Source organism: Notamacropus eugenii, chromosome 2 (assembly GCF_028372415.1).
Source record: "Notamacropus eugenii isolate mMacEug1 chromosome 2, mMacEug1.pri_v2, whole genome shotgun sequence".
NCBI classification, from domain to species: domain Eukaryota; kingdom Metazoa; phylum Chordata; class Mammalia; order Diprotodontia; family Macropodidae; genus Notamacropus; species Notamacropus eugenii.
In genome coordinates, this window is record NC_092873.1 from 38,394,452 (window position 1) to 38,411,183 (window position 16,732).

At 45.4% G+C, this 16,732-nt stretch overlaps 1 protein-coding gene across 6 annotated transcripts in view; it reads left to right on the plus strand.

The window, feature by feature from the left end:
- Window positions 1-16,732, plus strand: part of ABR (ABR activator of RhoGEF and GTPase) — a 289,390-nt gene that overhangs the window by 178,684 nt on the left and 93,974 nt on the right. For all 6 annotated transcript variants that reach the window (XR_011973884.1, XM_072639879.1, XM_072639880.1 and 3 more), the window contains 2 exons: window positions 3,849-4,034; window positions 11,622-11,729. Coding sequence is in view for 5 of the 6 variants with exons in the window: in XM_072639879.1 (XP_072495980.1) it covers window positions 3,849-4,034; window positions 11,622-11,729 (294 nt within the window). In the remaining variant the exon portion in view is untranslated. The remainder of the gene's footprint in view (window positions 1-3,848; window positions 4,035-11,621; window positions 11,730-16,732) is intronic.

Here is a 16,732-nt window from a genome sequence, read left to right on the forward strand (position 1 = left end):
TCTTAGATTGTTGTATTGGTGAAAATAGCTAAGTCTTTCACAGTTCTTCACTGAACAATTTTTGCTGTTACTGTGTACAATGTTCTTCTGGTTCTGTTTGCTTCACTTTGCATCAGTTCATGTAAGTTTTTCTAGGTTTTTCTGAAATCATCCTGCTTGTCATTTCTTATAGCAAAATAATATTCCATTACAATCATATACCACAGCTTGTTTAACTGTTCCTCAATTGATGGACACTGCTTTGATTTACAATTCTTAGCCACCACAAAAAGAGCTACTATAAATATTTTTGTACAAATAGGTTCTTTTACCTTTTTTTAGATGTCTTTGTGATATAGACCGAGCAGTGATATTCCTGGATCAAAGAGTATGCATAGTTCTATAGCCCTTTGAGCATAGTTCCAGATTGTTCTCCAGAATGGTTGGATCAGTTCACAACTCCACCAGCAGTACATTGGTGTCCTAATTTTCCCACTTCGCCTACGACATCCAACATTTTTCTTTTTTTGTCATATTAGCCACCCTGATAGGTGTGAGGTGGTACCTCAGAGTTGTTTTAATTTGCATTTCTCTGATCAGTAGTGATTAAGAGCATTTTTTTGTATGACTGTAGATATGATTTCTTTGAAAATTGCCTGTTCATATCTTTTGACCATCTTCTTTGCATTGTAAAAGGAATCTTTCGCCTATTTTTTCAAATAGTTTATATAGTATTGGGATTAATTGTTCTTTAAATGCTTGGTAGAATTCATTTGTGAATTCATTTGGTCCTGAGGATCTTTTTTTTTAGGAAGCTCAATGATGACTTGTTTGATTTCTTTTTCTAAGATTAGATTATTTAAGTATTTTATTTCTTCTTCTGTTAATATGGATAATTTATATTTTTGTAGATATTCATGCATTTCATTTAAACTGTCAAACTTAGTAGCATATAATTGGGCAAAATAGCTTCTAACAGTTGTCTTACTCTCCTCTTCATTGGTGGTGAATTCACTCCTTTCATTTTTGATACTAGTAATTCTGTTTTCTTAACTTTTTTAAAAATCATATTAACCAATGGTTTATCTATTTTATTGTTGTTTTTTTCATAAAGCTAGCTTCTAGTTTTATTTATTAATTCAGTGGTTTTCTTACTTTAAGTCAAATCCTATATCTCTGACGCTAAATGGCTATGGGATCTTGGGCAAATCAGTTTAGTTTCCCGAGCCTTAGTTTCCTCATCTGTTGGACTTGGTGGCCTCTGAGGCCCCTTCTAGCTCTAAGGTGATGATCCTGTAAGCTATTTAAACTCTCTGGGCCTCAGTTTCCTCAGCTATAAAATGTGGAAGTTGGATTAGATGGTCTCTGAGGTACTGTCTTGCTTTGAAACCTCTGATCCTATCAGCTGGGCTTGTTTGATCTCCGCCTCCCGAGAGCCCAACGCTTCTCTCTCCATTGCTAGCAAAAGGGCGGCTGGGTTTACAGGGAGGAAGTTCCAGGCTAACCCTCCCATCCGTTACAGTGGGAGGGGAAGGGGCCTCATGAAATACCGGGTGAGGTCCTCTCCAGAGGAAAGTGTGAACCCTGTTAAAAAAAAAAAAAAAAGCAAACAACCCATTACAGCATGCCTGGCAGGGTGGTGCCCAAGTAACTACAGCCTGTGGACTGGCTTCCAGATGGAGTCCATGGGTGCCCAGTCTTGGCACCTGTCCCAGGATCCAGCAGGTCCCAGCATGCTGGGTTTCTTTGCCATGTGAGCTGAGCATGGCCTGTTGAGACCTGTGACAGCCCCTCCCAAAGATAAATCAAGCTCCAGACTCTATATGGTGGATACAGTGCCACCCCAGGCCCTTGTTTGGACAAGACCCTGGCAAAAGATGTCCCCCCAGCCCCTCCCATCCCTGTGGGGAGGGATAGTCTAATAATAACTCACATTTAGAGAAAAGGAAACAAGACTTACAGAGAGTTGGTTTCGTGCTTGGGTTCAGGTCCCATCTGTGTGACCCTAGGCAAGTCCCTTAATTAATCTCTCAATGACTGTAAGTTAAAAGTGGCTAAGGAGGTGCTGCGCTGCATTAGTGGATGGAATTTCCTCAATAGGCCTTTGTTATAGCAATGAAATCACAGATCCACTTTTAAAAAAACAGCACCCTTACATTTATATAGATGCTTTCAAATTCATAAGACACAATGTGGCCTTAGTCAACAGGACACCATAATAGCAATCTTGAGGACCTGGGTTCAAATTTTGCCCCTGACTCTTACTAGCTGTATGACTCTGGACAGGTCATGTTACCGGCTGTACTTCATTCTCCTTATTTGTAAATTGAGGACTCGCTGAGGTCTTTCTGAGATTTAGATCTAGATCCTCTGAAGATCTGGGCTCCAATTCTGCTTCTGACACTCCCTCTGTGACCACAAGCAAATTTCTGCACCTCCCTGGGCCTCAGGTAACCCTTTGTGACTCTGGAGTCAGAAGCCTTGGGTTCAGGTCCTATCTCTGGTGCTTCCTAGCTAGCTATATGACCTTGGGCGAGTCAGTTTACTTTCCTGATAGTGAATTCCCCCACCTTTCTGACCAAAAGTACTGAGAGATTGTAATGTATATATATATATTAATGGAGAGAGTTTGGACCTGGTATCCTAAAGTTTTGAGTTCAAATTTGGCCTCATACACTTATTAGCAGTGTGATCCTGAGCAAGTCACTTAAGCTCTGCCTTCCTCAGTTTCCTCATCTGTAAAATAGGGGATAAAAAATAGCACCTGCCTCCTAGGGTTATTATGAGGATCAAATGTGATTATATCTGCAAAGCACTTTGCTGCAAACTTTAAAGTGCTATTAATTATTAATTAATAACACAAGAACTTCTGAAAAAAAAAAAATCCCAATGGTGGACCTCAAGGCAAAATGCCTTCCACACTCAGAGAGAGAAATATGGAAGTCACTCACATAATGTAGCAGATCATGTTTGTGTATGTGTATCTGTTTGTGTATCATGTTCTGATTTGTTATACGGATTCTTTCATTTATCTTAGTCTGACTACATAGCATGACTATAGTGAAAATATACTCAATAGGAAAGTATATGTAGAATCTATACAGAATTGTATGCAGTCGTGGGGAGGGAGGGAGGTAGTGGGGGGTGGGTGGGGAGGGATAAAATCGCAATTGTATGGCAGTGATTGTTAAACATTAAAAAAATAAAAAAAATAAAAAAAAAAAGATACACCCTTTAATGAAGAGATGAGTTCATTTGAGAATTACATTATATTACCTAAGGTAGTGTGTGTATGTGTGTGTGTATACACACAGCTGAATTTAGAAACCAAGCAGTAAACAAAATGTCCTTTGAGATATGAGATGTTGAGGTTTTTGCTTTTTCAACTGGGATAACAAATTGAAAGAAACTTGCCTTGAAGAAAGTGTCATTCATTCTAAAGGTATTACTAAGTGGCTATCTGACTTTGAAAGCAAAATTTTAATATTGTAAACATTTATAATTTTTGTACAGAGGTTGTTTTGTTAATAAAGAGAATGTTTTATTCAATCTTCAAAAAAAATTATTAATTAATGTTGGCTGTTATTATTATTATTATTAGAGGGAGTTCCTATAGGTCCTTGAGATGTTAATATAGTTAACTAAGTTTTATTGTTTGTTTTTTTCACACTGTCCCCATGAGGTTGAGAGTATAAGCAGATTTGTCCCCATTTTATGGATGAGGAAACTGAGACCCAGAATTTAAGGTGTTTACAAACCCCTGGAATCTGAGCATAGGTCTCCTCACCCCGCACTCTCCCCACACTCTTGATTAACTCTGCCTGGGTTTTCTTACTCCAGCCCTGTCTTTTCTCCCTTCTTGCTCACAGCCCATGAAACCCCTCAAAGCCACAGCCACCACCTCCCAGCCTGTGCTCACCATCCAGCAGATAGAGACCATCTTCTACAAGATCCAGGACATCTATGAGATACACAAGGAGTTCTATGACAACCTCTGCCCCAAAGTGCAGCAGTGGGACAGCCAGGTCACCTTGGGCCACCTCTTCCAAAAGCTGGTAAGTTCCTTGCTTCCTTCTCCCCACCCCATCCAGGGCCAGACTAGGGATGCTCTCAGATACAGACGACCATGCACCGCAAAGCTGCCGGGCCACCAGCACCAGGGAGACAGGGACTTGGGGGCAGTGGTTTTCAGGGGAGAAATCCACGAAGTTCCCAGCTGTCCCTCTCAGTTTAGCTCTTTTATGGGGAGGTTGTCTTCCAGCCTCTGGGGAGAAGGCCTCACTTTTGTCATAAGCAGCATAAGTGTTAAAATTGGAAGGGTCCTCTGAGGCCATCTAGTCCATCTTCCTTATTTTATAGATGAGGAAACTGAGGCTCAGAGAAGCTTCAGTGATTTGTCCAGTATCACACAGGGAGTTAGTTGTAGGATCACACAGATAGTATGCGTCAGGGGCAGGATTTGAGCTCATCTTCCTGACCCTGAGGCTGGCTCTTTGTCCACTGTACCATTGCTTCTCCAAAGACCTCTTACAGCTTTGATATCCTTCCTAAGCCCCTTCCTTGCCTCCTCTTCCTGGCATGGCCTACATCCTTCTGCACTTCCTGGTGGGGCTCTGCACCTTTTTGATGGTATTCTAGCTGGGTAGACCCATGATGACCTTCTGCCTGTCTCTTTTCCTGATGAATAAATGAGGGGAGAGAGAGAGAGAGAGACAGACAGACAGACAGGCAGGCAGGCAGGCAAGGAACAAGTACCACCTTGTGAGCTTTTCAAGGTACCAAGTGAGAGTCAGAGGTAACCATGCCTGGCAGCCAGAACGATCAGGACCCTGGAGAGGGGAACCTCAAGGACTCCTACATTTGTCCCCAGTTTGCCCTGAGCAGTGAAATCAAGTGGGGAAAAGTGACAAGGGAATGGGAATTCAGTTACCTACAGAAAGACTAGGAATATCCAGAAACCAAGAACAAGACAAGGCAGGAAGTGGTAGAAAAAGGATTTGAACCCAGAGCCATGGACTTGAAACTCTGCCAAGGAAGCATTAAAAAAAAACAAACTGAATTAGTGATTTAATTTTAACTGAACAGCTATCTTTCAACTTGAAATAGAGCACTACCAGATGCACACAAAGGTTAAGTGTCTTGCCCAGGATCACCTAGTCAGTGAGTGTCTGAGAAGGGGCTTGAACCCAGATCTTCTTGCCCTCAAAGTTATTCTGTCTCCACTATACTGGGGGGTCATCAAACTATGGCCCCCATGCCAAATTGAGCCCACCACTGCCTATTTTTGTCCCATTCTTAGTTGGCAGGCCATACAAAGACGGGCAGCTACCCTTCACTGGGGGATCATAGGATCATCAAGTCATACATGGGGAGTGGGAAGAACCATCTAGTTCAATATCCTCATTTTTCAGATGAGGAAACAGAGGCTAAGTAACTTACCCAAGGTGTATGGGTCATGCCAGAGCCAATGGGAGGAAGCACAGGCTAGTTTGCTTCTGCTGCTAAAGAAGGTTCTTCAGCATACAACCCAGGACTGACCTTGACCCTGAGGGTGGTTTTAAAGAGATTGACCTTGACTTTGACCTTGAGAGAAACAGAACAGACTCTTCCAGGGCTCCCACTAGGGCAAATTGGGAAGATAGCACAGGGATCTCAGGTCCTCCTTTTCTTACACCCCATCACCTAAGGTTGACAGAACCAGGTGGGGGACTCCCAAGCAGCACCCACTTCGTGACTGTCCTACACTTTTCCTGTCCTCAGTAAAATGACCACCTGAGTAGCTTGCAGATCTCATTGATCCTATTTCAATGGAAACAAGCTCCAATTCAAAACAAGAGTCCCTTCCCTGAGACACTCACTTCTGGGGGGAACAATTGCTTACTAAAAAATATGCAGAATATATGTTATTGTTCAGTCATCTCTGACTCTGATCCCATTTGGGATTTTCTTGGCAAAGATACTGGAGTGGTTTGCCATGTCCTTCTCCAGCTCATTTTACAGGTGAGGAAACTGAGGCATACAGGTTTAAGTTAATTTGCCTATAGTCACACAGCTTGTAAGTGTCTGAGGCTGGGTTTGAACTCAGGTCTTCCTGACACCAGGTCCAATACTCTATCCACTGTGCCACCTAGCCACCCTGCAGAATATATAGGAAGTCCTTTTCAGCTGTATTGTTTCTGACTCTAGGCAGGATGAACCATCCTTTCTAGAAAAAGAAAGTGTTGAACTTGGAAGTGAAAAAGACCCAGGTTCTGCTTCTGACCCTGCCTGTGTGATCTTGGGCAAGTCTTCATTTCTTCATCTGCTTAAAGAGGGGTTTAGATAAGGTGTCTTCTGGAATCCCTTCAAGCACTAAACTCATGGTCTAATCTCCAACGAAAGGCATTAGCCATTTGGGGGATAGGGGAGGAGTTGGGGAATGAGGCTGGTCTACATGCACTGAATGGAGTGTCTAACTTTCCTCACTGGAGGGAGGGAGAAGAAGAATGCCACATGGCCCAGTGTGAAGACCTTGCCCAAAATGACTTCCTCTCCTGGGGCCAGGTGCTTCATACAGTCCCAGAGGAGCATCCCTTTCAGGCATCTGGAGTGGCTCTGTTCCTATGGCTCTGCATGAGTTGTTCTGGTCTTCTTGGGCTCTGCAAGTTGGAGGCCTGGAAAGGGGGTGGGGACCAGGTCTGCCTCATTAGGGGACTGAGTCTGCCTCCTGAGGGAGGCATTAGAGATTTGATTATTCATTACCCGGAAAAAGGGAATTAGCATCTCTGCTATTTCCTTTATTAGATCACCCAGTGCTAAGCTGCTGTTTCCAGGCAACCACCACCCCCAGAATGCCTAATGACTCTGGCTGGTACCTAACCTAGAGAGACAGGAAGCCCTGGGGTATGTGGTTCTTTAGGGCCTGCAGGATGTCCCTAGAAAAGGCTTTGGAATGAGAAACTCCCTCACATCCCCTTCTACCCAAGAGCTATGGTCACTTGTTTGTCCTGATGTCATAGATTTAGAGCTGGAAGAGCTCTAGTCAAATGGTCCTGTTCTGTCATTTTACAGATGAGGAAGCTGAGGTATAGGGAGATGAAGTGACTGAGTGGGCATAGTAAGCACTGGGGCAGGATCACAGATCTAAATTGAAGGGACCTCAGAAGCCATCTAGTCCAGCCCTCCTATTTTACAGATGAGGAAATTGAGGCAAATAGGGTTAAGTGACTTGCCCACGGTCACACAGCTTGTAAGTATCTGAGGCCAGATTTGAACTCAGGAACTGACTCTAGACCTGATGCCACCTAACTGCCCTAGAATCAGTACACCATACTGCTTTATAGGTCATCTGTTCCAAACCCCTCATTTTAAAATGAGGAATATTAAAATCCGTGAAAGTTAAGCAATTTGTCCAAGATCACACAAGTAGTAGGTGATAGAAGTGGCAGGATTTGAACCCAGGTCCTCAGATTTCAAATTCAGCCTTCTACTATACTTTATATTGGACTACTTTTAAATGCTAGGGTTATTAGTAGTTTTCAAACCATTAACTAACCACTGACAGAAGATGCCTAAAGAGAAGCAGGGAACCAGGCGACCCCCTTTACCTCATGCTTTTACTGTGTATAGAGGTATTCACACCAGCGCCCCTGGGAGGCAGGCAGTGGCAGAGGCAATGAGCAGACTGGCTCTGGGTCCCATCAGGGCTGAAATACCATTTCTGATGCTTACTGTGATCCCTATTTTAGAGTTAGAATGACCAAGGCAGAGAGAGGGGCAATGACTGGTCCAAGATCCCATGACTAGCAGTCAGTGCCCTCCTTGACTCTGACATCAAGCAAGTGCATCTCCATTTCAGGTGACCAGAATTCAGGGGAGAACCACCCTGGCCCCCAATGGGATAAAGATCAGAATGTTTGTCTGTGCAGGGCTGCCTGAAGAGAATTCTCAGTTCAGGGCTCCTCTCCAACTCTTCTTCTGTCAATAAACTAATTGACAATAACTTATTCAGCATCTTTTCTGGGCCAGGTACTGGGATTCTGAGGGAACAATTCTCGGATGAGGAAGCTGACAACCAAAGAGCTCAAAGGCAGAATGGGACGGGGCTGAGATCTGAACCAGGTCCTCCACCGTCTTGCTGTGTGTTGTGCCCAATGGCCTTCCTTGTGACCATAGGCACGGTCACTTCCATTCCCAGAACCCCTGTTTGCTTATCTGGAAAACTGGGAGAGACCAACATTTGTACCATAACACTAGGAAAGCCCTTTGCAAAGTTAATGTGCTTAATTAGTAACTCAATCAAAAAAGGAATGAGCATTTATTAAGCACCTACTCTGGGCCAGCTTGGTGGCACCATGGATGGAGTGCTGGGCCTGGAGTCAGGAAAACCTGAGTTCCAGTCTGGCCTCAGACACTTACTAGCTGTATGACCCTGGGCAAGTCATTTCACTCTGTCTGCCTCAGTTTCCTCATCTGTCAAATGAGCTGCAGAAGGAAATGGCAAACCCCTCCTGTATTTTTGCCAAGAAAACCCTAGATGGCATCACAAAGATTTGGACGCAGCAAAACAACACAGGCCAGACACCATGCTAAACCTTGAGATGCCAATAAAAGAATAAAAAAAAAATCCCCATTCATGAGGAGATTGCCTTCTATTGAAGGAGCTGACAAGCACATATATTAGTATATACAGCATAAACGTGAAGAGGATAAATATTAAAGGGGGCTTGTGTGGAAGCATGCTAGCAGCTGGGGAGATCCCAGAAGGCTCTGTGCCAAAGGTGGTGCCTCAGCTGTGTCTCTCCCTTGCCCCTTATTATTTATTTATTTATTGTTAGCATTCATTTTTTAGAATTCTGCAGCTGAGTCTTGAAGGGATAGAGGGGTTCTGAAGCCAAGGTGAGGAGGATGGCCAGTGCCAAGGTTCAGAGATGAGAGCTGGCCCATTGTGTGAGGAACAGAAAGCAGCCTGGATGGATGGATGTTGAGGGCAGGAGTATCCTGTGAGTATCTAGTGAGACTGGAAAGGTCGACCTAGTTATGAACCAAGTGGGAAAGCCTCTTTTTATAGGAGGCTACTGGATTCCATTGAGTAGGAAAGTGATGTGATGGAACCTGAACCTTCAAATCCTAAAGTCTTGGAATTTTCGAGTGTGAGGAGTCTTTGGGGCAATGGGATGGTGGCACAGGTGGGGAGCAGGGGGAGACTTGAGGCAAAGAGACCGATGCAGCAGTGTAGGGGATAGGCGATGCAGGGGTTTCTTCTGTAATCTTCTCTGTTGTATTTTTATGCATTTGAAAAATGTCTTTCTGGGACAGCTATGGCTCAATGGACAGAATGCTGGGCCTGGAGTCAGGAAAACTCATGTTCCTGTGTTCAGAATCCAGCCCCAGACACTTACTAGCTGTATAACCTTGGGCAAGTCACTGAACCTCTGTTTGCTGTATTTCCATTTCCCCTTCAGTAAAATGAGCTGGAGAAAGAAATGGCACGCTGCTCCAGTATCTGTGCCAAGAAAACCCCAAAAAGGGTAACAAAGAGTTGGATGTGACTGAAAAATGACTAAACACAATCCACACAAACACATTCTTAGAAAGGGGTCCATGGTGTGTGATGAATGCCTGCCATAAAGGGAAGGGAGCAAGAGAGGAACCAGGGAATGTGGGGTGCCTCTTGACTGTGTTCTTGATCCATGGCTTCCATCACTCCTGGAAATAATGGAAATGCTGGCTTTGGGTGAATCTCAGGGAGCTCTGCCCACTTGGGGGCCAGCCCTGGCACCTGTCCTCTTGCACAGAAAGAAGCTAGATCTCCTCACCCCAGTCCCTCCACTTCTTACCTGTCCCAGCTTTGAACCCCTTAGACCTGAGATCCTGAGGGCACTTCACAGCTCAGGGCTGAGCATCTCTCTCTAATTGGCTCTGGATCCCTCCTCTCCCTCCCCTCCCTAGTTAATTCCTAATGTCTGCAATCTGTCAGTCAATAAGCATTTGTTTATTAAGCACTTACTGAGTGTTAGATTTTGTGCTAAACATTAGGGATGCAATGAGAAGGCAAACGCCGTCCTTGTCTTCCAGGTACTTACAATCAAACAGTAGTGACAATGTGCAGCAGGCTTCAGGATGCCTGGGAGCTAAAGCAATCAGAAGGCCTTGATTCAAATCTTGGCTCCCTGTCTCTTACCACCTGTGTGATCCTAGGCACATCTCTTCATCTCCCTGGGGCTCAGGGTCCTCCTCTGGAAAATGAAGGGAGGGGGGTTGGTCTCAGCTGTCTCTGAGATCCTTCCAGCTCTAAATGTGTGGTCCTCTCTCCTCCCTCCTGCTCCCCCCAATAGTCTCCATTCTACTTTGGATCCTGCAGGAGGGATTAGATAGCAGAACCCCTGTTACTCTTTTCTGGGAGAGGCACTGGGCAGTCATGGAGGGAGAGCCAGCCTCAGAACCAGGAAGAGAAGCCCATGGGGTCCAGTCCAACCTCTCACACGTAGAGGGGAAGTAATTGAACCTCTCAGGGACCAGACAACTCTCTACAACTGCAAGTTGGAGAGGAGGTGCTACCTGCATCAGTAGAGGAACCTTCCTTCTCTGGGAATTCCCTGTACAAAGGAAATCACAGGTGTAGTCTCTATCCCTACACTTACTATGTACTGTGGATATCAGTGAAACTGCCTTCCTTCAAGGAGTTTTAGGTTTTGTTTAACATTTTGTAAAAGAATTTCCCTCAGTTAACAAAAATTGATTTTCTTTTCAAAGGGAGAGAAAGGGGAAGGAAAAAAACCCTTGAAACATTTAGGCACATTCTGCATTCTCCTTCTCCAAAAAAATAGGAGTTGCATTCGAGTAAGATGAGCAGAGTAGGGTATCCTGTGACACTGTTCTTCTAGGCTTCCTGCCTCCTCCATGGTGTTCCTCTCCACCTTTGGGCTCCAGCCCTTTGTTTTCTGGCCTTTGATGGCTAACACGCTGACTGCTATGTTCCTGTGGCTGTGTGGAGGGAGTGGCACAGGGGACTCTCAGGAAAGAGTGGAAGGACAGAGCACTGAGAGGAGACCGGACAGGAGAACTGCAAAGCTCCCTGGGTGGTGCTTGTGAGGCATAGAGGCATAGCACGGAGCAGCTTGGAGCCTGGGGCAGGGAGCTGGTACACACACACACACACACACACACACACACACACACTCACACACACTCACACACACTCACACTCACGCATACATACTCCCCTCCCCACCTTGCTTTCTTCTAGGGAAATTTCTAAGCCCTGAAAGCATTGTGAAGCACAGAGGGATTTCAAATCTAACATGACCTTTGATATAATGCTTTTAAAAAAGAAAAAAAAGGCGAATGCCATGGTGGCTTAAATTTCTCAGCATGCTTGAGATGACACTACCCTGCCCTCAGTGCCCTCTTGTTAACCCTTATGGGTTGAGCTGGTTTCCATGGAAACCATTGAATCTCTTTCAAAGGGATGCTGTTCAGCCTCCATCCCTTCTATACTCTCATTACCCCCACCTCCAAACCTTCAGAACTGCTCTGGAGTACCTTGGCTAGTCCCAGCTCTCCAGGTGTTCTGATTAATCATTCATTCATTCATTCTCTCCATCCCCCCTCTCCTCCTGCCAACCCCTCTTCCCCTCTCCCTATCCATCTCTCTCCTTCAGGCCAGCCAGCTTGGCGTGTACAAAGCCTTTGTGGATAACTATAAAATCGCTTTGGAGACGGCCGAGAAATGCAGCCAGTCCAACAACCAGTTCCAGAAGATCTCCGAGGTGAGCAGCTTCTTTCCTGCTTGGGAGACACCCTTTGGCCAAGACTGAAAATATATTTTGGGAGTTGTCCGGAGAGCCAGCCCAGATTTGGGCTATTTCCTCCCTGATTACCAGACAGAGAAGCGGCTTCTCAGATTGGCTGATGCTTAAACTACCAATCCCTCTCCTACACCTGGCATGTTCTTTCACCCGCTTCTTAATTTGGGATTGTTGGTTTTCTTGATTTTCTGCCCCCCACCCTCCACAGTTTACTTTTTTTTCTGGTTGAAATTAGGGAGCAAGGAAAATTAGAAAGCACATGCCACTGACTCATTGTGTGACCTTGGGCAAGTCACTCCCCATGTCTGGAGCTCAGTTCCCTTCTCTGAGCAAAGATGGAGTCAGATTATGTGACTGCCAAGGACTTTTCTAGCATTTACACCTATGTTCCTATGACTAAATGCCCTTCTAGCTCCCTAAAATCCCTTTCAAAATAGAAGACAGCTCCTTGAGCCTAGGAAACTACGAGAGTCAGCATGGTGTACTAACTAGCTGGACTTGAGATTAGGAAGATGTAGATTCAAATCTTGCCTCTGATACCTATTTGCTGTGTGACCGTGGGCATGTCTCTTACTCTCTCTTGGTCTCAGTTTCCCCATCTGTAAAACAGTGGATTGAACTTTCCAGCTTTTCCAGCTTTAGGCTTATGACCCCATGACTGGATAGACTTTAAGGTCCTTCCCAGCTCTTGACTTCCATAATTCTGTGAAATCTCCTTCAAAGTGGGAGAGGACAGGAACTCCTTGAGTCCAGAACCCTATAGGGGTTGAGCTGGAGAATGGTCACCCTCAAGATCTGGACATGGAATCAGAATTCACCCAATTAGTGGTTTGTTCAAGGTCATATGGAGTGTATAGTAGAGCTGGGGATTCAAACTCAGGTATCTTGATTCTAAAGGTAGCAATCTTTCCTCTGCACCGTGCTGTTGCCACAGGCCTAGATCAACAAAGGGGCAGAGGATGGGGTGCGAAACCATGGAATAAATGTTCATGATGAACCAATCACTGTATTAAGGTCTAAGAATAGAAATGGAAAATTAAAACAGTCCCTGCGCTCAAGGAGTCCATACTCTCATTCAGGGAGACAACACTTGGGGAGGGGTAAACTTTGGGGCAGATGGTAAGGCCCAATTGGGAAAGGGAGATCATGGTGGGTGAGGTTCCAAGTGGAGCCATTGCAGGGAAAGTAGACAGGGATCATTATTCCAGAAATGGAAGAGACTGTCAGAGGCCATTTAATCTAGCCTCCTCATATCACAGATGAGGAAACGGAGGCTCAGGAGATTGAGCCTCCTGAATAAGAGTCAGAGGTAGTATTTGAACCCAGGGTCTCCGATTGCAGTGTACTTTATCCACCATATCATCGACTTCCATAACCCAGCCATAGAAAGGCTGTTTTGGGTTGTAAGAGATCTTCAGAAAGCCTCCCTGATCTGTTAACATTTTACTTTTATAGCCTACCCGCCTTAAGCTTGGGGTTAATGACCTCAAGATCCTGTGGGCTGGTCCTGCTGCTGCAGATGATTTTACTACTTGGAAAGATCAGAATTTGTCCCTTCATTTTCCATGTCTTTGCCTTTGTATAATAAAAGTTGGTGAGATAAGTGCTTGCTCTCCTAGGGAGTGTCTCATATCTTCTGAGGGCTTTACAGTTTACAAGACCATTTACTCATTTTTATAGGTGAGGAAACTGAGGCACAGAGAAATCAAACATGTTTCCCAATTTCATATGGCTGGATATCCATCAGAATGTCCAAAAGACAACATTGTGCCTTGGACTTTGGGGCAGGCAGGAGAGCCAAGGCTCAAATCCCACTTCTGATTCTTAAACAGCTGTAAGATCCTGGGCAAATCACTCAGTCTCAGGAGTCCCATTTCCCTTAAGTTGGGATTGAGCTTGATGGCCTCCAAGGTCCCTTCCAGCTCCAAATCTATGATTCCATGCTTTGTAGCTTTCCCCATTCAATGGAACAGGTCCTGGGTCTCCCCACATGTGCCCAGGGGCCTTTGTTGGCCTCCTTTGAGCCAAGGAAGGTATCCATAAGAGCTGGCATAACATGAAGAGCCTTGGCACTAAAATCAGAGGTCCTGGGTTCAAATCCCTATGTAACCTTGAGCAAACCACTTAAACCACTCACCTCAACCCAAAACCTCAGTTTTTCTTCTCTAAAAGGAGGGAATGGGATTCATATGGCCTCTGAGATCCTGAAAAGAATGAAAATCTCTATAACTTTGGTTGTGTTTTTTGGGACCTCAGCCTTCCTTCCTTTCTTGAGGAGTCTGGGCCTCAGATTAATGCCCAGTACTCCTGGTTACCAGTTGTACTGGCAGCCCTTCACTCCCACACATTCCCAAGGCCACAGCTCAGGCCTGAGGGCTGCCTGCCAGGTGTAGCCATGTGGTGACAGTCCCCTCTCACTGACTCATTGGTGCTTTCTGCTCTGCTCTGCCATTTAATTACGGTAATTAGGCTCTTCTCCTGGGCTGTCAGAGTGATTTCATACTTTCAGGCTGAGCCTGCTGGGAATGATAATTCCCCAGAGACTCTGAGAGAACAGAGCTGGGCTCTAGCCCTGGGGAACACAGTCCTGCCTCCTGCTTTTCTAGAGAAGCCTCATTTCTAGTCTTCTCCAAAGTTTTTCTCTCTAGAAATAGCTTGGAGCTAGAAGAGGAAACTGAATTCCTTCAGTCCTGGTCAGTTTCTCCCACTTTTCCCTCCCTTCCTTTGGGGATCTGTGTCTGGCTTGACCCTCACTGATCCTTTATTGCATCCTGTAGGCTGACTCTGTCCCTCAGGACCTTTTCCAGTGCCTTCCAGATAGGATGCTGATGGAAGCAGGTAGAAGCACCTTGATGCCCTGACCCTTTGTCCTTTCCCTCTGCACCTGCCTCCCTCCCCCTTAGCCCAGATTTTAGGCCTTCAGCCACTTCTACTCAAGGATCAACTTTCAGCTCTAATTTCAGACAGGACTGTGCTTTTCAGTCCCATTATCCTTGGAAGCATGAGCAGTACTCCATGACAGCTACAAAGGCTGACAAAGGGAATTTCGATCAGATAGGCAGTCCCCTGCAATCTCCTGAGCACATAACATAACATCTGCAAGGTGAGAGCTGGTCCTGTCCTCCCACCCCTCCTCTCAATCTCCCTGCCAGTGGTCATCTTGTTGGTAATGTAGACTCACGGCAAGGATGGTTCATGCCCTTATTACTACAGACAGTTAGTAGCAGGCACCTCTACAGAAGCTCAGTCCTCCTTTGAGAATTCTCCTGTAGTTGGACAGGCAAGCTATTTGCCCAGTTACCACTGTTCTCAATCAGTCAGACAGTCAATAAGCGCATTTCTATAGCACTTTAAATGTGATGGAAAGAGAGCAGGACTTGGCACTGCAGGACCCATATTTGAATCCTAGTTTTGTGGGACCTTGGGTAAATCACTCAGCCTCCCTGGACCTGAGTTTCCCATTCTGTAAAAACAAAAATGTGGCTGTAGATGACTTATAAGGTCCCTTGCAGCTCTAATTCTGTGATTCCAAAGTTTATAAAGGGCTTTCCTCACAACAAACCCTATAAGAGAAACAATTCCTCATTTTACGCAGGAAGAAACTAAGATGTTAAGCAAGATATGAATAGGATCAAATCCTCAATTTCGCCCTGGAAGCAGGCTAAGAGACAGCTTACTCGTAAGGTCACTTGCCTCTGATCACCCAGTTAGTACAAGGCAGAGGCTGTATTTGAATCCAGGTCTCTAAACTTTTGGTTCATCATCCTATATAGCAAACTACCTTGAAATCATGGCTAGAGGGGTGATGCATCAGTGTGCCATGGAGCCCCATCCTCCCTCAGCTCAGGGACTAAAGTAAGGTGGCAAGTCCCCTCCCTCAGTGTCCTCCTCAGAAGAATGAGGGCTTTGGATTAGAGAGCCTCTCAAGACCTGCCCTGCTCTCTATCCATGCCTCTCTGACCTGAATGTGATCTGGACTGAGACCCTGGGCCTCTCCATTTCCTCTTATGGAAAAGGAGAGGCTTGAGACAGTTGGCTTCTATGGTCGAAAAGCTATGATCTTATTTTTCCCTTGGCCTCCTGGGGAAGAGAAGGAGAAGCAGGTATTTCATTGGAACAAAAGAAGTTTGTTCTAAGGGTGTACTTTGGGTTAAAAGTGTCAGGCTCCTTGTGTAGTAGAACTGGAACAGGTGGATATATTTCAATCTCTCCCCAGGAAAGGCCTTCCTTCTAGGAGTAGGGGTTGGGGGATGGGGGTAGTTAGGGTTAGTCTCCACCATGAGGCAGACTTGCCACATTCCCCAGGTCTGAGGCTTCCTCAATTTTCCACCTGTGTTCTGATAGCCAGCATCCATTTTTGGTTGCTTTGGGCTCTGGGAATGAAGAGACAAAGTATTTTTTAAAAAATCACTCTGTTCAGACCGTTGCTTTCTCTTACCCCTCTGGCTTCCCTTCATGTTTCCAAAAGAATTCTTCAGAACCTCAAGAATCTGATTTCTTCTATTGGAGCACTCTCTCCCACAACGTGGAGCTCTGCCTCCCTGAGCCATAGTAGGAGGCCCAAACAAGTCTTCTGATTGGCATTCCCCTGGGTATGGCTGCCTCCTGACACAGAGAGGCAGCCTTGGGGAAGAGTGTTATTCTGGACTCAAGGGCATACTCCACCTCTGATGCTTAGCACCTGTGTTAATTTGGGCAAATCTCTTCTCCTCCCCCTCCCCTTTATTTCCTGTTCTGTAAAGTAAGGGCATAAGGGGCTGATAGGTGATGAAGTGTAGAGAGCGCCAACCCTGGAGTCAGGAAGACCTGAGTTCAAATTTGGCCCCAGACTCTTTCTAGCTGTGTGACCCTGGGCAAGTCACTTAATCTCAATTGCCTCCCCTGCCAAAAAATGATAAAATGAGGGCATTAGACTTGATTGCCTCTCAGGTGCTTCCTGGCTCTAGATCCTATGAATTTGCCCA